This window comes from Thunnus thynnus, chromosome 9, assembly GCF_963924715.1.
Source record: "Thunnus thynnus chromosome 9, fThuThy2.1, whole genome shotgun sequence".
Classification (NCBI taxonomy): Eukaryota; Metazoa; Chordata; class Actinopteri; order Scombriformes; family Scombridae; genus Thunnus; species Thunnus thynnus.
Genome location: NC_089525.1, coordinates 12303546 through 12330631, shown reverse-complemented (window position 1 = coordinate 12330631; position 27086 = coordinate 12303546). Strand labels below are relative to the sequence as shown.

The following is a 27086-nucleotide window of genomic DNA, read 5'->3' as shown; positions in this document are numbered from 1 at the left end:
TCTTCATTAATGAACTGGAAAAAGGCAAGTAATCAAATCTCTGCAACGTATGGAAAGAGGAGCTAAGGTAGCTGCGAGTACAGGACAAGAGGAGGGTGGCGGGGGTGCTCTGGTAGAGGAGACCTCTGGTTTGATCTACGGCCATAAGGCCTTGAGGATTCTGTCTCAGATGTCCTGTGTTAATCGTGTTCTCACATTAGCACATCATAATTCACTTTCTTAATGTGTCTAGCACAAGAAGCTGCTCCATTAGACGTGCGTACCACTGGATAAGCAACAATAGGCCTGTTGAGTAGTTTTCAGACTTGCACCAAAAATTCCTATAAATTTTTTGAGCAGTGCTCTAAGCAATTTATTGAATGCAATTCTCTTATGCAGAGAATAGCCTTTGTGCCTAGTCTATTATATGATGCCAATATTTAGAGCAGGCCAGGCTAAAAATCAATATCCACTGTCATCCGAAGAATGACATGCCTTCCCTGAATATGCCAAATAGAGCAGAGCCAGATAACAATTTGAGTCCAATTGTTCCGTTAAGAGGACCAATCAATGTGACGGGTGTAAGTTTTTTGTGTTTGGCTTCTTAAACAGAGATGTTGTGTGGTTGCATGTGTGAGTGAGGTGGTGATTTTTATTATCATTGTACATTTTCTACGAATATGTTTAATGCATTATAATATATATGCGATTAAGATTATTAGATTAAGACAGGAATTAAGATGTGAAAATGCTGGACTAAAGGTGCAGCACAAATGTTATTGGAAAAAAATAACATTAGAACACAGCTTTATACATATTATCAATCAAATACATTTTCTAATAGAGGCTGGAGTGTTTTGTTGCTGCCTAAGTGTCAAATTGTGAGCTATAGCCTTAAAAACGACATTTTGCATTGTTAACTAAATCTTGTTTAAAGTTAATTATGCTTGTTTCATACCAAACAAAGTAATTAGTGTTGGATCAAGTAAAATTTTAAATGTTGTCTTTGAAACAAACACTCGAGGCAAAAAATGATTGAACCTTGTTTTTGTTGTACACAATACTATCCTCATCATGAGGAATCGAGGGAATTTTTACATGAGGTTTGGTGATTCACTCAAATGAGAAATTAAATATTCCATTTTCTTTGAGAGAATCTCCTGCATATATTTGTTGTTCAGAAAGTAAATTGGTGTGCATATCAGCTCCCAGCTGTGTTGTTGTCCATGTCTGTGCAGAGAAATCACAGCAGGAGACACCATCAACATCATGGTACTAATTTGATTTATAGCATGGTGTATGCTAATGAATTGTTTGAAGAGGGCATATTTCTCAACAAAAAGACAACAATGCTGAGAGAATAAATCTATTCTGCATTTTGAAAACAACTCAGAATGATTAAGCATTTTTAATCCTGTTATAAATGTGTAACAAACACTGTACAGTACACAATTAAATATCATCACAGCAGCAAAACACTATATTTTCTGTAAATGCTGCAGATATTAGGTATGACCATTCTAGCCTGCAGGTAATAGTGTCTGTAGGGGAGAAGGTTAGTATGCAGAACATGTGAAGACTGATTGCATTCTTATGCAGTGAAGCACATTAGCCAACCTTTGCCTTCCCCTCAGAAACTATTCATATCCCTGTTTTGATTGTTAAATTCATGTCAGGGTTTTGTTTTTCCACAAAGCTGAGGCCATTTACTCTCAATAAGATTCAATTTTTTCCTACAGCTCAAGCCGCACAGAAAGCTGTGAAGCCCCAAGGCACCACTGCCGCCTCCTACATCAGACACTTGTGGGCGTATCCATCTTTTTGTCAAAGTAAATACTGAGAACACTGCTGCTGTTGCCCATCACTGTGGTGTATATTTTTTGCAGTCATTTGTCTTCAGAGATTTACTGTTAAGATGTTTACGTTTTCCACAGAAGTCATGGAGTTGCTGCACTTGAACAAAGATTCATTCTACTTCTGTAGCAGTAAAAATAATCAATAATGTGACAGGTTGTTTTTTTTTTTTTTTTTTTTTTTTTGCATTAAATTATTTGAGTCTCCATAAAAGTCTGTGAAAGTCTCCTTAAAAGTCAAGATCAAAGTTCTGGGTCTTGTGTTTTTTAATGATACAGGGTTTTAATGTACAGTCAGAGTGGAGCAGTGGAGCCAGTCTTTTGAACTTTTAAAGAACTAATTATCTCTTTCTCTGACACGACACACTCATTGTTCTTAATAAGCTGTAGTGTGCAGAGGAGTTTGTTGGCTCGTATATTGTTGCTAAAACAAACATTATCAAATCATTTGTAGCTTATTTTGGTTTCAAGGGGGAGTGATAAGTATACCATGATATAAGATACATAAACTGAATTAGACAGAAACTCATCTCACACATACAATGACCTTTTTTCATAGGTTACCCAAAAGAGAAAAGTAATTACTTTTGCTACTTTGAGTTTTCCATAGAAAAATCTCATCTTATTTGAACATGCCTATGAGTAGTCGTATGTTGAAGTAGATTCGCCATATTTCAATTAAAGGTTTAAATAGAATCAAATTGACACCCTTGCTGCTGGGATACTATCGTTATCTTGCTTATGATTATCATTTGTTTGCAGATTATAATCTGTAATCATGCTGGGCTATCACAATAAATCAATACAGCAAGTTTCCTGCTCGATGAGAAGAGTGGAAATAGGATTTAATCTTTGTTAACTTTAACTTTATACCATGGATGTCAAACATTAACCATGCCATTTATGACCTTGGCAAGTTCACCAATTCTAGTTTTTCCTTAGGTGCCTCCCACACAGCAGCTTTGTCCACGCCGTTCACAGCTCCATCATTCCCTGTGCAACATTTAACAAAGCTTCTTATAGAAAATGAAATGACAAGCAGGCAGGGTCACCTAACAAAACCACATCTCATGAGGCTTCTACGTTTCTTACTCTCACAAATCACTGTGCTCGCTTGGTTTCCTTTTATCAAAGCGGTGCACATTTACATTGATGCCTTTAGATTTTATCACAGAAGAGATTCATGTGAAGTATACTGAAGGCAAGTTGTCCCCCACTTTATTTGGCATGTTGACTTTGTAGCAGGATTGCACGGTGGTGTTGCAATCCCGCTACAGCATGATCGAACCAATACAAATGTGCTCTTAGTTCTGGGCTGTCGACATCGTCGTGCTCAGCTGAAAGATGGGTTCCTTCATGATGGAGCTGCGTGCTCTGTGCTGCTCCGCTCGCTGGGCGGTGGGGCTGTTTCAGGACAGAGTCAGTGAGTAATACCGCATGCTGGCTCTCATTGCAGCAGATTACTTATCTATTGATTGAAACCAGCGTTCTGCAGATGGATGCCTTTGGAGTGTGACAAGTGCTTTAACAACCCCGGAACCTAATGCTCCTTAACGTCACTTTGGGTCCATGTTAAATAATGTCCCATCTCTAAGTCACCAGGATTCACTCACGGTCAATCCCAGCAACGGAAAAGGAATCCATCTTGATTGGTTGTCTTCAGGCCAAAAGATCTATGGCCGCAATTACATGTAGCCACTCCTCACTGCAGCTGGTGAGATGTAATAAATAGCATTAAGGACTGTGAAAATCCTTTAAATACACTTTCCCCCTTCTCTTCCTGCTTGACAGTTAGAAAGAGCAATGAATTCCCAGCGATCGTTGGAAGCAGCCCGTGAGAAGCAGAACGCTGTTTCTGCTGCTTATCACTTTCACTTAAGCTGCTCAGGAGATTCAGTCACACATGCACTCAGATGAGTACACACACCCACACACACACCCCATCACACAGTGCCAGCCTTTTTATTGTTCATACTAGGCGGGGGATAAACCACAGTGCAGTGGAGCGGCCGGCTCTTTGTCCTTCTGATGGCTTCTTTCACATTAAAATACAGTATACCTCAAGACACTAGGAGCCAGATGCATAAACGATGTGTACACACAAAAACCATGGAGATGCCATTAACCGCACATAAACTGGTATTTATGAACACTGAATGTGCTGTGAGTAGGGCTGGGCAATATAGAAAAAGTCAAATATCATGATATTTTGACCAAATACCTCGATATTGTGACAATATTGCAGGGATGACTACCGGTGCTTTCACAAAATATTTACACAAAGAGATTTTTGATAAATAATCATCAGTAATGTGGATAAAAAGACTAAATGGGTAAAGGCAAATATTTGGTAGGTAAATAGGTAAAACAGTCTGGTAAGTTCAGAAAATTACATCACTTTACTGTAATGCAGCCTTTAAAACCAGCAAAAGACAACACTTATGCCATATCACGATATTACAATATCCAAAATATCACAATATTGATATGATATCAATATATTGCCCAGCCCTAGCAGTGAGAATGTGCGCACCTCACGCATTCTTCAGATCAGGTTTACACATGTTTTTCTAAAGCGATCTGAGGGTGATGTGATGAGGTGGAGATGAAATATAAGCTGAGAGACAGAATCCTTTAGTAAAACTATTTGTCTTGGTTGACAACCAGCTGCATTGATTGTGTGATTGTTTGCATTTACTTAGAGATCTGTAAAATGCCAATCAAAAGCACATTTATAAATGTAATATTGATTAATTATTTTTGTGTGATTCATTTCATCATTTTTTTAAATTTACATTGGAGTCAACATTTTATTTTGCTGTTTAATATTCTTTTATTTTATCCTTAGTTGTGACACACCTTGTAAAGTCAGTTTAGATATGACAGCTACAAACAAATCATTGATTACATGATATCACGGCCAGCGATGGTTTATATGTCCATGGGATGAATTGATGCTAGGGACACTATAAAGAGCCCCACAGCTGTGCATAATAGTCACATGTAATGACAGCTGTTCTGCTGTTGGAGAACCTCACCAGTGCAACACAATCAGTGATACGGCACTTCTTCTTTTCCATTTGTTTCACTGACAGGTGTACAGACTGGTGGAGCAGACGGCGAATTGATATCAAAACGGCTGATTAAGGGCGTGTCTTCATCCATTAACGGCTAATTGTGGGAGTTCCACAGTGACTGAGATTTATAAAAATATAACCACGCATACGCACAGCTTTATAAATCTGACGAAAGTCATGCATATGCATATTTCTGGCTTGTGCGTACACACAGTTTTAGTCATGAATCTACTGTACACAGAGTTTTATGTATCTGGCCCCAGGTGTTTCACTCAGTAACTCCTGTATTTGAACCAAATGTTTCCTTGGCTTCCTCCTGTCAGATTCTGGCACAGATCCATCACAGATCCCTAACAAGTAGCCTTAAGTCAATCAGTTGTGTAATCTCAAAATGTTAGAGGCTGACACATCCGCATGAATGTTTAAGATGAGTCACAAGTCATCTGAAATGTCAGGCTTAATATGTTTTTATACCAAGCTGTAAAGCAGCTTGCAGTGGCTAACACATGGGAGTGCAAAAATCCAACTTTTTATTTGTTAGCTCAAGCCATTACTGACAATGGTTGCACAGTTCGCACCGACAGAGCTTTTACTGAGTTATTTTTAAGATTGGCTGACTTTCAAACATGATCATCAAAAGCTGGACAACTGCACTTTTTATGTGTCCAGCCAAACACATCTTAAGTTTTCTATATTGTAACCCGAAGCTGACCTTTTTCCTCAATATGGTTTACATGGCTGGATATAAACAAACATGATGGCAAAGCAGAAGCTGACATCATAACATTTCACAAGTGAAATCGGCCTGACACCCCCTATCATCTTGGTTGCTTTAGCCTCAAAAAATATTTCCATACCAAGGGCATCCACACCCAGAACAAGGAGGTTTTTCTGCCTTAATCTTTATCTCTCCCTGTCAGCAGCACCACAGCCAGACACCTTATTCTCAAGTCTGCACCTCTGTCGTTGCTTAATGTGTTTTTCCTCCCTAATGCTTATAATTTGACATCTAACAAGGAAATGTTTTGATTAATTGGGCACTCTCACACAAAATTACTTTTGCTATTTGGAATACACATGCAACTTCAAGAGTAGGTATATGTTGACCTGCTGTAAAAAGATGTTTTCACTTGACCAAACCGCATCAACAGATTGTATTTTAATAATTGTAAGTGTGGATTGGAAGGAAGATGTTGTTTTTATAACAGCTGTTTATTTCACAATGAAGATGTCAAACTTGTTGCTGTGAGGAAAAAAAGAAAGCAAAAAAATATACAACTGGCTTTGAGCTGTTAGCCCATTATTAAATCTTCTAATTCAAGCTTTATTAATTTTCAAACAATTCTTACAGGGATTCAAAGGAGGAGGACATTTTTTAATCAAACATCAAAGAAGCTCATTTTCATAGAGCAACCCTTTGGCGTAGAACCCACAATAGGATTTCTTGTGTTGGTTCAGGATGTTATTGCTTTCCTGTTTCATTTTTATTTTTGGCAAGATTACAATTTCTCTCCAACTCTTTCTCGCACAGTTTTGTTCAGTCGAGGGTGCTTTTCCATTTTCACTTTACCAAAGCGCAGGAACAAACTCCCTCTGAGAGTGACTGGTCTTCACTTAACTACAAGCTTGAAAATAGCTGGACACTGTGGCCTGTCCATAAAAAAAATACAGTGATAACTGAATATCCTGCTGAACTGGACCATTTGCCATCTCCACTCTCTCATTTACCATAGATTTGCCTTGATGATTTCCTGCTGAAAATCAATGATTCACTCACTTTCAGAACAGGGGCTCCTCTGAGGGTGTTGGCGAGGTTCTCCCAGTGGCAATGATTTCAATCAAGAGGCGTGTGAATTCTCGAGCATTTCACAATAGAATGGAACACTGTAATAAATTGGACAAATAAGTAATTTCTGTGTAGAAGATGGATTTAAATTGATTCATGTTGCGAGCTCTCAACACACATGCACTCTGACACATGCTGCATGCACAAAGATGTACATACAAACATCCCACATACGCACGCATTTACTCAACTGGCTCTGCAGCTGCAACCATTGACAACATTTTACTGGCTACATCAGTTCAGAATACCGAGATGCTGAGCTAAAGAAATAATAAAACACTAAGGCTATTCTCACATACATACAGGCATTTAATAATGTTGACCTTTATCAAATGCAGGCTTGCGTTTGCAATACTTGCAGCTTATAGTGTCAGAAGAAAAGTGAAGAGGAGAATGAACGGAGGGAGAGTAACAACAAGCAGCAACCTTCAGATACTGTAGTAAAAGGTATGACATGTAAAAGCTTTGCTGTAAAACTGCCAGAGATGTTGGGATGGTTTTCTGCAACGATGCACTGTTTTTGCTTAAAAACATTCATCCCAGTAGAAAAGTAATCTAATTATTATTTACCTAATGTTCTATTTTTTGACATCATATCAACAGCTTGTTATAAATGAAGCTGTGAAAGTATTTTTTAAAGACAAAGCCAAATACTTATTCTTGTCTTAAGACATTTGTTTGATATATTGATTTCTTCATTAGCTTTTGATTACCATTGATTACCATTTTTTCCTGACTGAAAACTGTCAATAAAAGATACAGCAAAGCCTCCTCAAAATCTATGAAATGCTCATAACCATGCCAGCCTGACCCATGTGTCAGAAAACATTGTTTTTCAGTCGGTGGTCTGACACGTTTGTCTAAAGGGCAAAATTGCACAATTAATTTGACAGCGAAGGGATGCGACGCAATGGTGCTTTAATCCCGTAAAACCACTGCGAAGTGTTGGCAGGTTTAATCCCATATTACCATTCACATAAGAATGTGTTATCCTGCAAGACTAATCTTCAATCGTAACGAGCGACATGTCCCGCGTATGTGTCTGCTAGCTGAAGCCTGGATGTGTCTTGGTTGGACTGTTGCTTTCCCTCCCTGCTGAGATGACAGAAATCTTAAATATGGCCAGGATGTTTGCATGTGGACAAGGATTAGCAAGTGGCTTTAACTGTTGAACAGACTTTGTAATAAGAACCAGATGAACTCTATATCATGCTGTCTCATAGGCAAAACGGGAGCTGTCCATGACTCCAGTTTTTACCAATTAGGTCATGCTGTCCTATCAGTAGATCTAAGCCTGTAGTTTTTGGCTGTGCAGAAATCTTGTTGCAGGCCTGGGTTTTTTTTTTGTTTTTTTTTATTCATGGAGGACTTGCTGCTCCTAGCCAGGTGGAAGCAGAGCAGTAATAAATGTGGTCCAATATATCATCCACAGCACATTACAGGGGAGCTGGGGGTGATTATTCATGCCAGCAGGGGCATGAACAGACCTTTCAGGGGTTCATGGGCTCAAACTTTGAAAAGGGCGTCTCCCTCATCTTTTCTCAACAGGGTAGGTAGACTCTCCCTGTGTCTCCAAGGCCGTTGGCTCAACTTATCTTGTAATAAATGCGGCAAAATACACAACATCAGACTTGGATAATGTGTAAATGTCTTTTTTTTTTTATACATTTTTTTCTCAGCTGATTACTTGATGAGTCTGGATTGGTTTTCACATGTATTTACCAAGGTCCTTTGTTTGTTTTCATGCACTTACTGTAATCATCATTGAATTTTTTAACCTTAATCATCAGTGTCAAACACAGCAGCATGCAATTTGTCGTGTTTACGTTGCATTGTTAACTCCTCGGGCTGCGATCATACAGACCATTCTATTAAGCCTCACTGAATCTTAAATCCTAGAATTAGCTTCTCAGACGGGTGTAATCAAGACTGCAATTACCGCACTTGCAGTGAATCAACTTTTTCCCCATCAGCCACATTCTTGGACTCAATTAAAGCTGGCACTTGTACAGTCATTCAGTCAGGGGCCGGGAAATGATGGTATTGTGAGCAGCGGGACGCGGGGTGAAGGTAGATGGGGCGTTATGTTTGGAGCAGCCTGTGTTTACTGTCTGTGGCTATCAGGGCACACACAGAGACAGATGAGGCACAACAGCTGGCCCTAATGCGTGTTGGGTAGGATCAGCCCGGCCCAGTCGCAGCACATCAATAGACCCATACGTTAGCTGACAGGGAGAGCACTAAACTGTGCTCGTCTAGCAGGTGTCACGGGCCCGGCCCCAGCATAGGTGATAGAAAAAGAGGCAATCTGTCTTTCCGCTGGAAGTGTTGTGTGGGGGGGGGGTGTTGGGTTGCTACTGGACATCAGAGCTCTAATCCTTAACAAAAAAGAACAAAGGGCTGTTTTACACAATAACAAACATTCATAACCTCAACCAGCAGCACTTCCATGAAACAACTGCAGGGACCAGCCAGGTGGTCGCTGGATGTCAGGCGGGATGTGTCACTTGCGACTGGTCCTCATGGTACACATATAATGTTGATTTGTTTGTGACAGTGTAGATATATTAATAATAAAGCCTGTGTGTCTTACTGATGTATGCAATCTCATCTCCATTTAGGTTTAATGCTTCTAGCGTATGACTTTCTATATTATTATGTACAGTGGCAGGCTATAATTTGATCAAAATGGAACAAAGAGAAATTTTGTTGTGTGTGTTGTTGTTGGCGTGTGCGGAGTGTGAGAGCTCTGTAATACTGGAAATTACAAGTCTCACTGTCTTGTAATTTGCTCTACAAAAAAAAAAAATCTGTTAAGTAGGAAGGAAAAAATGAATCAGTACAATTTGAATTTTATAAAAATGACTTTAAAGAGATCATTTTATCTTCTGAGGAGCTTAATTTTTGGCAACAGGTTACTAATTTTCAAAATTACTAGTTCAATAATGATGATACTAATGATAATGATAACAATACTTATAATAGTCTCTATTTGCCACTACGTGCACAGTTTTTTGTGCAGTAGATCTCTTTACATTTATGCATCTCAGACAGCATGATGACCATACATTTATTACAAATGTGGATTTAATTACAGAAGCAAAGCAATAAAGTATTGAACAGCTAATAGCACAGTATTTTTTTTTATTGGTCAGGTTTCATCATTAAATTTGGAGGAAAAAAACTAACTGCCTCTGACACTAAATCTGAGAACAGTGGATACAATCAGCTTTTTATCTGCTGAGACACAGCGACAGGCGCTTAAAAAATTCAGTCATTTGTCGAGAGGATCTTAGAAATATTGAAAATAATATGAAAGTGCTGTCTGTGAAACAGAAATCTGTCAGGAATATCTTTATTTTGCACTTTCAATCAAATGTATTCAGTGTGCAGTATAAATAGAGGGATTTGTCCTGATATTAGTCATCTTTACAGCTGAAAGTAATTGAGAGTGTGTGTATCGATACTGATACACGGTACAATACAAATCATACCACATCTACACATACATCCTCCGTTTGAGTAATATAAGGCCCATAATGTTGCACCTTGTCTGCGTTGCTGGCTGTACTCAACTCTGAATTTCAAAATCTATATGGTAGACTGAGTGCCTTTTTTTGTTTGTTTTTTGGGGGGGGGTTTTTTTTTTGGTTTTTTGATAAACGTTTTTTTCCCTCACAATTTCTAACACAAACACTTGAATGCACCATTTAAACTAGATATTTGAAACAGTCCCGAGTCTCAGCTGAAATTTAAAAAAATGCAGAAAGTTGATTTTTGCTCCACTGAGAACAGAAGTACACATTCTTCAGGGCCTTTACAGGTGTACAGTAATAGATTCAAGATTCCTTTTCAGTATATACAATACAATCCCTTAATTAGCACTTATTAGCACAATCAATTAGTTTACACTCAGTGTTGTTCAGTTGTTGTTGCTTTCCCTTGTAATAGTTTTTAATATGTTACTTTTATTGTTTATTATTGTTGGGGTTTTTTGTTTGGTTTGTTTTGTTCTCATTGGGTCCTTTTGTATGTTATGTCTGTTTAGGTGCATTTTTTTAAATGTGTTTTTGCTAGGCTGCAAATCAAATTTCCCATACAGTATTAGTTATATAGTTGATGAAAGGCTTTATTTTAAACTTTGACAGAGTTTCCTCACACTTCCAGTCTTTGAGCTAAGCTAATAGGTGGAGTTAACAGGTATCATCTGTCACCTAACTCTGGGTGACAGGACAATGACAAACACATTTCACACATTTTTTGACTCTTCCTTAAGATGCTGAAAATGCATTCAAACATTTAGCTTATTTTTTAAGATAAAACATTCTTAAACATGTTTCTCCAGTTTTATCCTGTATTTTTATGTGGATACTAGTGAGATGATTTGACTGGGAGATAATTTGACCTTGGTGGGCAACCTTACTAGCAGAACTTAGCTTTTGTTTCAGTTTGCTGCAGTGGTAAATTTGCACAAATGCTGCTACATATTTTTCCCGCCTGCTCTAGTGAGGAAGACTGGCAGTGGTCCTCCCACATTTGTCTAATGTGTGTTGAGGTGATCGCTGGATGTCTCGCCATGTCTAGCTCTATAGGAGGAAGTGGTCCATTATATAGACAAAGAAATCAAAGCGAAATGAGGCCTGTCATGCTAAATTTACTATAACTTACATTTCCTATTTTCAAATTCTGAATTGCAACCAAAACCAAATTCACTGAGTTGTTCCTCTGTACACAGCCTTTCAGGGTCGTCAACTGCCTTGCATTTCAAAGCAGTCCCCCCAAAAAAACCTTGAATATCACTCCATTACCCAAATGGCATTGAAATACTGTGAGCCTATAGTTCAAGACTCCCACTTTCCTGGTAGTTTTACTGTCAAACAAGAAAAGCCTAATTGCAGTTAGTCACTAGGACTCTTTTCTATGCTGCATACAGGAAAGAACAAGGTGGTACGCTGACTCAATTTATAAAAAGCGTTCTTATTAATTTAGATAATGATCTCTCTCACCGTTAAAGCACTTCCCTCTATTCTTCACACTATTATAGTCATTGGTCGACAGCCTCGATAAGATGTCTCCACTAGACTGATAGCTTAAATTCTATTGGTATATTTTCCAGGAGCAAAGTGCCTCTTTTCAGATATTTATTGCCAGTCACCTAATGCTTTGCTATTGTTCATGCGCATTATTGGGTTGGATGTGGAAGCCATTTCTGTCTCTGTAATGTAGAGCGTGGCCATCAAGGCTCTTTATGGATTTAGGAAAGCAGGGAGGAGGAAAAACCCAGACCGGTTATTTTTGAGGGGAAACTCGGGAGAAAGGTCTACCGTGCTCAACATGTACGCTATAATAACAAAGCAAACATGCTGACTTTGTCCTCATAGTGGGTTTTTTTTAGGTATTCACAATACATAGATGACAGATTGAACGGCACAACTCTCAGTGGGAGGATCTCAAGGACAGTTTGAGGAATTTGTGTATTGTGCAGGAAGCCGTAACCCCTCTGCAGATGTGAGTGGGAGAAAAAAAGAAGCTGACCATTGTGTTGATGAATTCATTTTCCCTCAGTGTCAGTTGAGCCTGCTTCTGCTTGGTCTGTGTCAAAACCACATTGAGGACTTTGTTGTACTGACAGTGACAGTGACAATACATTTACAAAGAGTGCAGAATATGAGCAGATATGTGAGCACTGGACTGCTAATCGTTCAGAAATAGACGAGTTTATGGTGATTTGGTAACAAGAAAAATTATTTCAGCAAGTGCCCCAAAGAAGCAAAGCAGCTGATGTTATTATATACAGACTAAAATTCCAAGGATCTTCTGTACAATGAGTGCAGCTCTCTTGTTATCAGACGGTGCATGCCTTCAGCCCTTATTTGTGGAGAGGTGTTATTAGCAGCGTAGCGTTGCTGTCCCACCTCATCACATCATCTGTCAGAAGATCATCAGTTGCTGAAACGGCACAGGAAAAGGATCGCTGTGCACTGCTTATCTAGCTCAGACACAAGCAGCCTCTTGTCCCTGTGACTGGTGGAAAGTAACTAAGTACATTTATTCAAGTACCAGTATGGTTGCTGGAAATCTCCATTGTCTCACCTTTACAACTGTATTCACTGGTTACTTTGCGGAATAAGACGTCACATGAAACACATCTGAAAACCCCAGAAGAGAGGCTTGATATACCCAATGGTATATCAAGTAGTCAGCTGTAGCACCACCTGGATCAGTCACAATGCTGCTTGTATGTTACATTAATAATTTAACACCACAAACAGGACCATTGCACAAAATGATTTTTTTTTAACTTTTGACATAAATATTTTAACGCAGGTTTACGTTTTAATTGAGTGTTTTTGTATTGTGGTATTGCTAGTTTTATGAAATAAATGAATAAAGAATATAAAGTCTGTGATATTCTATATTTTTCTTATTGTCAACAAACTCCATGAAAAGAGTAAAACCAACAATTAATTGACTTACAAGTATTGTCTGTGCAGCCATAGCCCAATGCAGTTGTTCCTCTGTGCCATAGACCTCCATTGTGTTCCAAAAACTATATTAACCCTTTTAGTTTTTGTGTTTCCTTCATTTATAGGTTCATGGCATAGTCGTTAAATGTGTCTCCCATGTCTTCTTTAAGGACAAGTTAGGCTATTCAGAAATGCCATTTTTTCATGTGAGTAGTACTATACATGCTCTAGGACAGTTATTATGGGAAAAAACTAAAAATGGAAATGTATTTTTGTCTTTATGTACAGAGGTTTTATAATACAGCACAACTATCTATGTATGGACAGAGGAGATTGTTGTGGTTTCAGGGATGTATGAACCATGTTGATGGGACATTCTGAGCCTTAGTAAAGTCAAAAAATTAATTGATGGTGCCAAATGAACAAAATACAAAAACCCCATTTTATTTATTTAAACACTCTTAATACTTTGGTGATTATAAGTGTTCTGTATCGACCAGCATTGCATGAATACATTTTGTGACATAATTCTTTCTTACCTACTTACTTCTGTTTGAGTTTCCAGCTGTTATACATTTGTGGCCATTTTTAAAAATGTATATCTTCAATAGAAACAAGTGTTCTTGGGGCTGAATGCTACAAACAGGGAGGGAAGTCAGAAAGTACTGAGAGACAAACCCACACATTGTTAGTTTTGGCCTTTTCATGGGATTTATTGACACTTCACCAAATGATTAAATAACGGCAGCTTTATCCTTTAAATACTATTTTCGCCTCTGAGTAATATCTGTTCTCAAATATTATCAACACACTGTCATGCTATTCATTGTTAAACACTTTATAGTATATCTTCAAAGGAATATTGATGAAGTGAAATATACAATGCCTTCATTTTCTCAAGACTACGGAGTTAGAAGTGTTGGGAATTGTCTGTCACAGGTGTGGGGAATTACATTGTGTAGGCATCAGCAGTCAGTCTAAAGTAGCTTAAGGCCTGTAACATTACATCTGATCTGCAGGGTTAAGGCAGAACAAGCACTGTGCTCAAGAGTGGTGCCATCTCTTCCCTCTTCCTTCTTGTATACCAGCCTCAACGTTGTTGAAGCAAAAGAAATAGGGCTGTCTGGGTGAAAAAAAACAGGTAGACACATCAGCTCCATTTTAGGAAAAGGTTATTTTATTTAGATCTCTTGGCGAGCAGCATGGTCTACTTTTTACCTAATGTGCAATTTCCCTCCATTTTCACCTCATTGACGTCAGCAGTGACTTCACATCGGTCTGTATCATTATTATTATTATTCAGTCATCAGTGGACAGGGATGTATGTTCAAGGGGTACTATTTAATTTTCATCACTCTTGATGTTCAAGACAAGGTGAGGAGTCATGTACAGATTACAGGAGTGATTACCAATGCACAGATAAAGGCCAAGTAACATGAGTCATTCTCAAAGAGGATAATATTCATTAAAGTGAGAAGGCTAAGCTGTTGAACCAGCTGCCATCACTGGGATTTTGACGGGACATTATCCGGATCAGAGTTGTTGTTTTGCATAAACTGGTGTGAATCTTACATGTGGCTGCTGTATCAGGATTTTGTTTGATTCACCAAAGTTAGTGTTTCATATGTAATTTTACTTCCTTAAATTGGCTAAGAAAACTCAAATCTTTTTTTTTTGAGGTAAATTAACCTGAAATGGAGGAGGAGGTGTGTTTTTGAGTAATGAAAGATGTGCTTCCTTCAAAACCGATTTGTATTCATGCATTGCTAAACCACAGGCACCAGTGTGTCTTTGCTTTTGGTTGTGATGTCAGGAGTACTGGAGGAAGCAGAGGGAGAAAAAAAATTAAAAATTGGAGAGAATAATCAGAAAACTGTTCAGGTTGAAATGAGTTTTCCCCTCTGCTCGCTGCTTCTGCCTTCGACTGATACCCTAAACACACGTAGAGTTCAGATGTGCTTTGGTTTGCTTCGGAGGGAAAGTCATATCAGATAACCAGCTCTGTCTTTCATTTCTAGACAGGTTTACACTTATCTACATAATTCTCAGTTATATTTCTCTTTCAGGTCCGGAGCCTCTGGAATCCGTGTCTTTGCTACTTGTGAACATGTGACATTGTGGTAAATGCGTTTGTCTTTTGATAATGCTGCTGCCACATGTCTGCATTTCTTACACTTGCAGTATTTATTATTCTCCTCATATGCATGGATTATAGAAGCAAGAGGTGGCATTTGATGTAAGCCTTTGAAACATTGAGGATATAGAAAATGAATGGATGTTAGAAATTACTTTACATATTTATGTGTTTTTCATGGATCATTAAGTGAGCAAAAACAATTTTTAGCAACGATGATAGAGGGATAGCGAGGTCAGCTGGTCTGCTGTTTTGGTCCAGACTGAAATATATTAACAGCTGCTGGATGAATTGACATGCAATTTTGTACAAATATTCATGGTCTCCAGAGAATGAATCCCAATTACTTTTCCTGCTACTATGAGGTTGACGTTTTTGGATTTTGGGTTTTGGTTTTTAGTGATCTGTCTCAACAACTGTAATATGAGTTGGCGTGAAATTTGGTACGGAAATTCATGGTGCCCAGAGGATGAATCATAGTGACTTTGGTGATCCTCCGACTGATTTTCTAGCACCATCATCAGTTTTCATTTCCTCAATACTTTGGTTTATGACTACAGACCTTCAGAACTAATGACATTCATTTGTGTTCTTTGTGTTTCGTGCTAATTAGCAAATGTTGGCATGCTAACAAAGATGGTTAATATTGTAAACAGTTGATTCAGAAAGCCCATGTCTGTTTTTCAAAAAATGAAGCTCAGACAAATTTGAACAATTTAATTTGTTTGAAGTAATTTGAACACAACCCATATAGTGTAATGTGTCTGAGATCAAATTTGCTGTCTTCATCATATATGGCCAGTGATGTCCATCTATCAGTGGTCAGAGTGTGTCTTACTGTTCAGTATAGTCTTTATATTTTCCTGAGTGGTGTCATATAGTTGCACTATGTGTCTTGAGATTGCACTGTGTCTGAAGTAGGCAGTCAGACAAGGTTGCACAGTTGACTGCTGAGCTGGTGAGTCCTCAGATTTTGTTGTTGTAGTAGAGTAAGGCAGCTGCTTTTTACAGAGTTGGCAGACAGCCTTATCTTTGTTGGTAATTTTGCCATCTATGGTGCAGCCCCGAAAATAATACCACACACTGCTTCTCGCTGCTTGCTTTGGTGTTGGGATTATCTGATCAGCACAGCTTTGCTCACTAGTGTCTTTCTCTTTTTTTTTTTCTTTTATTAGCTTAGTTTACTGATCAAAGGTTACCAGGTAGATTACTAAATCAAAGAGCATGCAATAGGTCAAGCTGATAGTGAATTTTAAGAACACCCTCTGCTGGATCAAAAGGCCAATTTCACATGCTCTGCCGCGCTTGTAGACAGTGTAGGCAGTATACAGTATATTTAGATGGTAAATTTTGAATTGAAACAGGTCATTACAGTTTGAATATGTCATTTACCCCAAGTTCAAAAGTACAAAAGTTCCAATTTCAAATAAAAATTGACAGCCCTATCTATTTCTGGACACAATAATGACATCCGATCTACAGGCCTTTCATTTACACCTGGTATTAAGGTGTTGTTATCTTAGTTCTGCCTACGTTGTGATCAGATCTAGGCATACAAATTAGTTAGGTGAAGCTGTCAGACTTGTTGACCACCTCCAGATGTGATCTGGAAGAACACATCATATTTACACCTTGCATTAACATGTGTTGATCCTCCAGATACAGATCACATTGTAACGCCAGTTGTAAATGGGGTCTTAGTCTTATTAAGAAATTGGTTTAATGCAACTACATAATCAAATTCTCTACCAGTGAGATTTCCCTTCTGTACTTAAGCATGTGTTTCCTTGTCTGTACAGCATGCTGTAAGCGAGCATAGTGTGTCGACCGCTACAGTAAGCGCTGGTGGCTTGTTAAATTGGAAACTTGGTGCTGGCATTGTGTTTCAGTAATTAGAGTTGAACAGGTGATGCTTTATCTCAGCCTTGTTATGGATCATATCTTCGTGTTGTTCTAATTCTCTGTCTGATTCTGAGGAGCCTCCATGCTCTGTCACACTAATTAGATGGTGCGAGTCATCCCCCATTTCTTTCTACCCAGATCTTTACTGGGAGGAGGATAAATGATGAGAGGAGGAGGAGGAGGAGGAGGAGGAGGGAGAGACGGGAATAGGCAGGTTGACGTGGTTGACAATTGTCGCAAGGGGCCTCACGTTTACATCAGTTTGTGTCAAAAGCGTTCGGAGCAGATTGAATAACTTTGCCGACATCAGCAGTTATAAACTCTCCCTTTGCTGGTTTGTCATTTTGCCAAATTGAACCTGTTTATTTTGGACGGTCCCTAAACTAGTAGTGTATTTTCTGTGAGGAGGTTTGGCACTATAGTGCGCTGCGCTGCGAGGCCGGCTGAACGAGAACATGTTTTATCTAATTGTAAAGCTCTCAAAGTAACAATGTTTGTAATATGAGAAATGGGATATGAAGCGAGTTTCATTTCAGCTCTGAATTGCAAGTTGTAGTGTTCTGTTCAGTTTTTCTAGCATCATAGACAATATACGTAGATTACCAGCGATACTGACATTCCATTATTTTAAGGTTTATGGCTCTTGATCATTATGGCAGTCTGCCTCACTGTGCAGCTGAAATTGTTCCACAGTTGTAAAATGCAGTGTGTGAAACGTCTCATTTTAGCTGTAGGCATATCCGGTAATTAAAGGATTAACTTGGTAATCTAAATTGTCTCTTGTCTTTTCCTTCCTCCTTCCTCCCATTATTTCCTAACATCCATTTCAAAGATTTAAGAATGCCTCCTTTCCCTCTCTGTCTGCGTTTCTGTTTCTTCCCATGCTGGCACCGAGTTCTGTAATCAACTTGCTTCTGGATAACCTCGTTTCCGGCTAAGCGTAAGGGGACAACAAATCCATGAGCGTGTGCGTGCTTTGGATGGCAAAGAGCACAACTGCGTCTGCCCCTCCTGACAGCCCCGGTTCCTTTGAGGATTGTGTGTAGTTATTAAGTCAAAATGTGTTTAAATCTCCGTGGCTCTTTTGAAAAACAGCATGCACTGAAATGTCAAACAGGTGAGGCTTTGAAGAATCTCAAGCATTTACATCCAGAGTTTTTGCTACAGCAAGGCATTTTGAATCTTCCCCTAAACTGAGCTAAATCTATCAAGTGTCTGCGCTGGCTTTACAGGACTCAAATAAAATTACTATTATTCTTTTTTTCTGTTACTGTGCTTTGTGAATTTCATAAAAAAATATTCTGTGGCCTGTTGAGATGTATTCATTTTTAAGGACCTCTGCAGGATGCTTGTTTGAAATGACCTTATAAACTGAGGGTACCAAATATTAAATATCTAAACTAAGCTTTACACAGCAGAGATGTTAAGTGAGTTTTTGTATCAGTGATTTTCCCCTTTGCTCAATATGCTGTTTTGAAGATCAGCAATAAATTTTAGACTCAAACACTCAAAGGAGCAAATTTCTAGCTAATAATGCAACTTGATCTTCGCCATCCTCTGGGTATGAAATATGTATTTTCAGTAGAAACTAAGCTCTTCATCTCTTAAAGAGATGCTATCCAATATAAGGCCATGATCAAAAAGTTTTTTTCTTTTTTTTTTCAAAAACCAGCTAAATGCTCTCACACTTAATTTGCAATGCACTAAAATGTATAATTAAAGAGGATGGCATATATGTAATATGAGCAAAAGACCCAAAGTCAGTGTAGTCACTGAGTTATTCAGCTCAGGCTACAGAGTTTATTGGCGAGTCACAGCCAGTGATTAAATCACTGATATAGAAAACTGATTGTTTGAGAGGATGATTCAGCCATGAAACTGGATTGTCCTTGGAAACATCTGGAAATGAATGGAGACAATGCATCAGCTGTTGCACTTGAGAGATGAATATGGATATTTCTTTCAATCTGGAGACTCTTAGTCCACACGCTGTTAATGATACTTCTAAAAAATAGGAATGCAGTTTCTGAATCACCTGTCTCACTATATAGAAATTTTTAAAAAAAGATAAATTTATCTCGTGTTAGCACTCTTACTGTTATGTACACAAATTCAGACTCCCAGCTGTTGATCTTGTTAAGTATCCCATTCAGCCATTTATCCACAGACATTTGCACAAATACGCACATTTGCTCAGATAAATACCACCACACACGCACTCACAGGCTCTCTCGCTTACACACGGCTCTCTAAAATATCAGTTCTCTTACACTGACAGAAACTTAAAAATGGTCTCATAGGTTTCAAGGCAAATCTGCCTTTCAAGACGCCGTCGCCTTGAAAGGCGAACAAAGCAAAGGTGTCGGAGTGTCAGCGCTGGTGGCAAAGGTAGACGGCGCCGAATTGCTTCCCTGCTTGGACTCCCCCCTCCCCCTCCCCCCGTCCCCCGCTGAGGTGTTGCTTCAAATAGATGACAGGAAAAATTAATAAATAAGATCAACACACCAGAATAAGCAGATGTGTACGCTCCTGTTCAAAGGTGTAAGGCTCATTAATAGTGTTGCTCAGCGCTGTATGTACACAACTAACAGCTCAAACTTTTCTTCCTTGTGTCATTTGTGCTGTTTAATGACATTACTCAAAAAAAAAAAACCCACCATTTAAGTGCTGTCTGTTTGAGTTGAGATGATTCATGTTGTCAGCTTTCGGTGGCAATTCTCAATGTTGACAATGTGACCCAAACCTCCTGAGTGCATTTTTCATGGAAATATTCTCGTTGGGGAACACTGTAGGCAGCGTGTTATTAGTATCTTGAATTAATATATGCGCACAGATGTACAGCCCTGCATCAATGTACATGCTTAGCAGCCAATTTTCTATTCATTTAAACGGAGGAAGATTGTAATAACATCACATGTGGCATGTGTTAGAATGATTTACATATTCACCCCCGTCCTCCCCTCCTCTCCTTCTGTCCTTCAATGCCTGATTTTTTTTTTTTTTTTTTAATCTCCCCACCTCCTTCCACCATGGATACAAATGTGCTTTGATGAAGTTTAGGTTGCTATGTGTGCCATCTCTCCTGCATGTTTATTTAATGCATCTCAGCCGTTTCCATACAAGTGAATTTTCACTGCCAGTGATTGATTGTTTCCAGACCAACCTTAATGACCAGGCATATTGCAGTTGCATCTGAATTCGTAGGCGTTTTGAGCAATTCTGTGTAAACCTGCGTTTTTATATGCATGCATAATTGTGCATCTCTCATTGATTGAAAGACAAAGCTGTTTGTTGTGCTGCTTTTTGCCTGTTTGCATGCATGCGGTCCATATTTCGTTTACATGCGTGTGTTTTTTAGGGTTTTTTTTTTTTAAGCTTCTTGTGTGTGCGTTTCAGCTTCCTGAATGTGTACGTGTGTGCACGGTATATTTGACAGAGTGCGTGTGTGGTTGAAGGAGTGCTCGTCGAAGCGTGGTTGTCTCATTGAAAAATGTATTTTGAATTGCAGACATGTGGAGGAGTAAATATTTGTCATCTGGAGACAAACATACATCAGTCAGCGGCGCTCCAGATTATATATGATGGTGGATGGAGCCTTCTTTTTTTTTAACACATCCCATTTCTATTTCTTTGCCTGTGTTTGATCACTCTCAATGTTAATGTTGTCAGAGGCTTATTGATAGCTATTCTAACTATACATGAACAACACCTCTATTGCCAGAACTGTGATGTTCTGAATATACATAATGTTTAGAGTGATTGCTCAATGCTTTAAAAGGAACCAGAAGGTCCACTTGTGCAGACTGGAGCACTGCAAAGAAAAACATCAACCAACAAAGTGGTTGTGACAAATTTGATATGGGCTTTGTTGTTAATGGTGGCTAAACATGAAATGGTTTAATATTCTGGATAGTAATTTTAATTGAATTAATTTCAGAGGACATTGTAAGGCGCTGATGGTGTCATAAAACACTTGTTATAGCTGCTGTTCATCACTGTGATGTAAATTATGCCCAGTGATTGCTCAATGATGCTTTCCTTCGGGGACATGACGTTGTAAAAAAAAAAAAAAAAAAAAAAAAAAAATTGTAATTGGCTCCAAAGGGCACACGATGTGTTGTAGCCATGAGGGAGAAACACAAAAGAGGGTTATTTTCTCTCCAGCTACGGTTTTCTCCCTGCTGACATCCTCATACTGCGTTGCATTCAGCAATTCTGTTCTCCAAGTAGATAATAAGGAGTGAAATTAAAAAATAAATGCTTATTTTACAAACGGTGATAACACAAGTCGACAGTTCATGGAACACTGACACTAGCAGAGGAGAAGTGAGGATAGAAGAGGGAAGGCATTTAATTTCAGAATGAGACTTGAGATTTGTGTATATGCACCAAAAAAAAGACACCCTACTCCTAGAAAACGATACAGTAAGTCAAAATCATTGTAAAATATTGGAGATAGATGGTAACAAAGTATGTTTATAAATCTGCAACACGTGTGAAAAGCTAATCCTGTCTGCTTTTTTTTGAAATGCAGTGGTGTGTACGTGTACAGTTACAGCATTCGCAGGAATGAACTTGAATATATTTCGAAGCGCTTTCGACGGCACCATTACCACTTTATCATCTCTTCCTCTTGTGGACTTGGTGGGTGCCTGACTTGGGAGTTGACGTGGTCAGCTGGACAGATGAGACACTGGGGTCTGTGTGCTGCAGGAAATCTGCCCTGGACATCATGGCTCAGCACACTGGCAGCTGGTGCACCCTTGTTGTGATCATTCTTATGTGTGTGTGTGTGTGTGTGGTTTAGCGTGTTTTAGGTCAGTTGAACTGTCTCTCGAGAGAATAGCAGCTGCAAGACAAATATCGGGTCACAACCCAATACGTCTCTTTTGAAAAGTACAAGAATGGAAATGAATCTTCTTGTTTCTATTTATGATAATGTGTGAAACTGTGCTGACGGCCGCAGAGTTAGGTAATGGATATTGGGCCGCAGTAACCCATCCAGGATATTCTATCAGTTAATCTTCATTTGGTCTATGATCAGCAAGGGAGACATTTAGCACCCTGTTTGTTTTGTTCACACACAAACAACAATGTGGCAATGGACCTGGACGCATTTGTCAATTAATGGCTGCTTTAGCCAATCAGATTCAGTGGAATCTAATGCAGTGCCCATAGTGCTGCTGTATGTCTATTTGATTTGTGCATTGACCCGCAAGGAGTCTGTTAAGTGGCTGATACTCCCTGTGTGTGTTTGTGTGTGGGTGCGCGCGTGCGTGGGTGTGTGCACATTGACTTTGAAGTACATTGTTTCGTGACAATAATCTAAGCCAATTTACTACGCATCAGCCCTCCATTATGGGTTTGATATAAAGCGGTGCGTGACTAGAATGCCCTCCCATAAAATGACAATTTACTTCTCTAAAGAAATTACGTGTTTAACCTCATTAACCTAAAGTGCACGTACTAAAATGGAAGACTAACCTCCATCCGTTGTGACACACACAAGCATGCACACACAAACACAAATTGGAAACATCATCAGAAGTTGAAGGGTTCACATTGAATGTGAAGCCCCCGTAAATCAGAAGGCAGCGGTGAGTTAACAACATCAGAAGTTCATCAAGCTGTTCTCGTGACTTGTCAGTGTCTCGGGTGGCTTTGCTTTTCACTCTCTGTTTCAACATCATCTGTCCTCTATGAGATGATTAACCTGGCAGGTGTGAGGTGAGTCTCGCCCACTGTTTTAGTGAGCTGTCTTCAGTCTGCCGGGAGTACAGAGGGTCAGTCCAACCGGCTAATGGCTGTGGTCACAAAGCAGGAAGCCGGCCCATTAGAAGAATCGGCCGTCATTAGGACCAGCACACTTTCAAACAACCTGACCTACTGGTCCCACACTGTTTATTAGCAAAGTTTTAGCTCTCCGTTAGAGCAATTATGCCCACTATTCATGATGAACTGTGGCCTTTTCCTCGACACCACGAGATGAGAAACACACACTCGCATACATAGTAAATAATGTCAGGCGGTTGTGTTGTCCTGAATTGGGAGCTGCCACGTTAATGACATTTTCTTCTCTGCAAATGTGTTGCAATAAGGGAAAATGGGGAAAAAAGGCAAAGTGTCAGCAAGTGATGTATGTCCTTCATTGGATACAGAACATTTAGTTTTCATTAAGAGTTAAACATGTACACGAAACATTAATGGGGTTCAGCTGCAGCAGCGGCGGTGGCTTGCTTCACTGTATCTCATCCTGATAAATTAGCAACTAAGCACACAAGGGTAACGGCAAAAAACGAAGAAGAAAGAGAGACATTAATACAATGTGTAGTGGGAGGGGGACTGACAGATAATGTCTTTATCCAAAGATGGTGTTTATGACGCAATGTAATATTATCCCTGACCCAGGCATCAGCAAGCCGCAAGGAAGAACAAAGGAGGAGAGAGAGAGAGGAGAGAAAGGTCAGCGTGAGTGTTGCCGTTTCATTATGAGAGATGTGGACTCCCATCCTCTCCTGCTGCACAGGGAGTGATGGAGAAGGTTGTTAATGTCTGTTCTGTCAGCCATATTGGATTCAGGGCAGTAAATTAATATTGCACTCCTTTTAAAGGGGTTTTACTTTGGGATTTACTGGTCTCCCCTGAGTGTCGGCGGTGTAAAGAGGTTATTTCCCTCTTTCTACTCCGTTGTGTGTCCTTTCGCTATCTCTCACTACAAGGCTAATATGTTTAGAGAGAGAGAAACAGTGTTCACGCGGGAAGGATGTGTGCGCTGTAGGCTCCGTCGTGTCATTCAGCGTTTGTGTCGAACATTTTTCAGCGAGCGTAAAACTTTTGCTGTAAATCGTAGCGTTGTCACCCCTGAAGGACAGCTCCTGTATCTCCGCACAGTGGAGATGTCTCCTATTTGTCATATCAGATTCTGGAGGAATAAAAATAGCATCTATATAGGGTGTGATTTTAAGTAAACTGGCTGTCTAGCTGTCAGTCATCTCTAACCTAATGCGGATAGAGACCTGGTTGAGGAGCCGTATAACACACTGTGTAGTGGCCTAGTCGCTGAGATAGGATTTATGGCTGCCGGTCCATCAGCAGTGATGTTAAAGGGCCATGATTAAGAGCTGGAGTAAAGACATGGACTTCACTACCTCTCCGACCCAGCCAAGAGCACACAAGGCCAAGCTCTGTCACTGCCAAGTCTTCCCCCATACAGCTCCCTCTCTCTTCTTCACTCTCTGTCCATCTGTCTTCTTCTGCCTTTTTATATATGCATATGTATGAGTTTCAATTCACCAAGGACGCTAAATCTCTGCATTAGATATTTGAGTTTCTTCTGCATTCTCATTCACTAGTCAAGCCGTCACAACAGCAGAGCAGAAAGGTTCAGCTCCTGCCTTGGTGACAACTTAAAGACTTGAAAGCTTCTTTTTTTTTTTTTTTTTTTTATTTGTCATCCATCTAAAATCCCTGTTTCTTTTTACTCTCCAAGGTTCCGAGCACGCCGCCACAGCAGCACTTCCTGCCGCCTTCTCGGACCTGTTACCTCACTTCCTGGTGGAGCCGGAGGACGAGTACATCGTGAAAAACAAGCCGGTCACTCTGACCTGTCGCTCCACCCCGGCCACGCAGATCTACTTCAAGTGCAACGGCGAGTGGGTCCACCAGGACGACCACTTGATTGAGCGGAATGTCGACCCAGCCACAGGTACACGCAAAACAATCTGTCTTCCAACTGAATCGTTAATTTCCATTTAATTTTGGCTGAAATTGGGCACCTCCTGAGCATTTTTTTTTTTCCAGCTGGGATGAGCAGTGTTTTTGGATGCTGTTTGTTACAGACGTGTGATACGAGCGACTCCATAGATACATTATGTAAAGTGTTTGCGTGCTGAAACTAAGGTTCGCAATTTGCCAGTGATTACTGTGCTCCATCAGGCTCTTGGCTCATCCTCCTGCCTATTTAGCCTGCCAGTCTCATAATAAGCACATTGGTTTCAGTCTCAGAAATATTCTCGATCACCTTGGAGACCTGTTTGTTTTTCTCTCTCTGTTGTGCCGCAATCCCCCGCCTCCGCCATCAGTGTCATAAACATGTATGACACTGATGTGGTGTGATTCAGCAGCGATCTGCAAATTCAAACCACCCATTCACAGACTGACAACTGATTGGGAATGAGAAACGTGGAAATGACAGGTTTTCTGGGGAGCAGGAACACACACACACACACACACACACAGCAAATGCAAGCTCAGATTTGTAGGCATATAACAAATATGTGCATAAAAAAAAGGATAATGGACACAACAGCCAAGAAAACAAAAAAAATACACACCCATCAGTGTCTGCACACAAAATCACAGAGAGGAGGTGTTTAAAGCAGGAAGATCTGAAAGGAAATGTAAGCAGGATGTATCATAACAACACTTTGCCTCTTTGTTTTTTTAGATAAAGAGCTCACAGTGCTAATATTTTATCAATCTGGTCCTCGGGGTTTGGAATTAATATGCAGCAGCTCCCCAGTTGTAGGCAAAAATTGTCAGTCATGGGGGTAACTGTTGATTCAACCTGACACTTAAGTAGGTGAGAATTTCTGATCTGGTTTACGAATGAACACAAATATCCTCCCACACTGAGGCTTTGATCGGCGTGCGTGCTGAGTTGTCCTCTCCCATGTCTGCACTTTTTTCAATAAAACAAAACGTAGGATTTTTTTATTTTTTTATTTTTTTAATAAATTCTCCGCTGTGCAAGTGACTTGAAGGCATGGTGAGTGATTTGAGCTTCGGTTCTCTGCAGTATTGGATCTTTTTCCTTGTAGCTGAAGTGCACATCAGAAGTTTAGAAATGACTCAAATATTGCTGTATTTCCAGAGTCTAGTTTGTGTCACTGTTCTGTGAGAACAATGACTACAGGTGGAGGAAAAGCCGAATACTCTGCGCATGTCATGTCACAACCTTGCTGTCACTCATCCAAAGAGTTCAGTTGTTGGATTTGTGTCAACTCGTGTATCAGGTGTAGTTTTGGATGCTGGAGACATTTTTCTCTCTGGTAACACAAGAATATGAAAAGTTGTCGTTCTGTTTTGAGAAACAGAAAGTGAACACACACAGTGGAGTGCTTGTGAATTTAGATCATTAAGAAGAAAGTCAGTGAGTTAACACTGATAAAATTTGATCAGTTCCCAAAGCCTTCTTCCTCCTTGTGTTGTTTCATTAACAGTTCTGCTGTCACAGCTTCTCACAGTCTTGTTCAATATAAAGTTGTTGAGGAGGAGTGAGACAAATTAAAAGCTTTGCCAAAAGCAGCAATCCTAGGGGATTGTGGTTTTGGATTGTGAGAAGTTCTGAGTAACGGATGAAAATCTACTAGCTGCAAGTGATGTTGAGCCACATATTTAGAGCCTGACATATTACGTAATTATTTTATTGTTTTTTTTCTTGCAAATGCTCGCCTTTCCTGTAGGATGCTGCAGCCCGCAATGGGTGACATTGTGGAGTCGGCTGCCTAGCTTTGATACGGTGAATATGAATTGTGTTTTCTCAATAGCTAAAGAACACGATGTGCCCCATAAACTGCAGAGTTTATGGGAACATCACATTACCAATGCGACGTTACTCTGCCAACATTTAATGATGATGGACCATTTGCCATGTGGTTATGAGCCGTTATAGTCAGCATTTATTTGTCTATGAAACAAATCTGTCGTGCTGGGTGCCACAGACTCCTACAGTAACGAGGACTCCGTCTTTAGATACCCTGTGAAGTTCCAAGGCCTCCTCGCAGCATTCCACATCACTCTGTGGTCCCGCTGCCTTTGATGATGAAT

At 39.7% G+C, this 27086-nt stretch overlaps 1 protein-coding gene across 4 annotated transcripts in view; it reads left to right on the top strand.

Moving 5' to 3' along the window:
* unc5a (unc-5 netrin receptor A) overlaps window positions 1-27086 on the top strand; it is a 143297-nt gene that overhangs the window by 46826 nt on the left and 69385 nt on the right. For all 4 annotated transcript variants that reach the window (XM_067598893.1, XM_067598892.1, XM_067598891.1 and 1 more), the window contains exon 2: window positions 24748-24963. In XM_067598893.1, the coding sequence (XP_067454994.1) occupies window positions 24748-24963 (216 nt within the window). The remainder of the gene's footprint in view (window positions 1-24747; window positions 24964-27086) is intronic.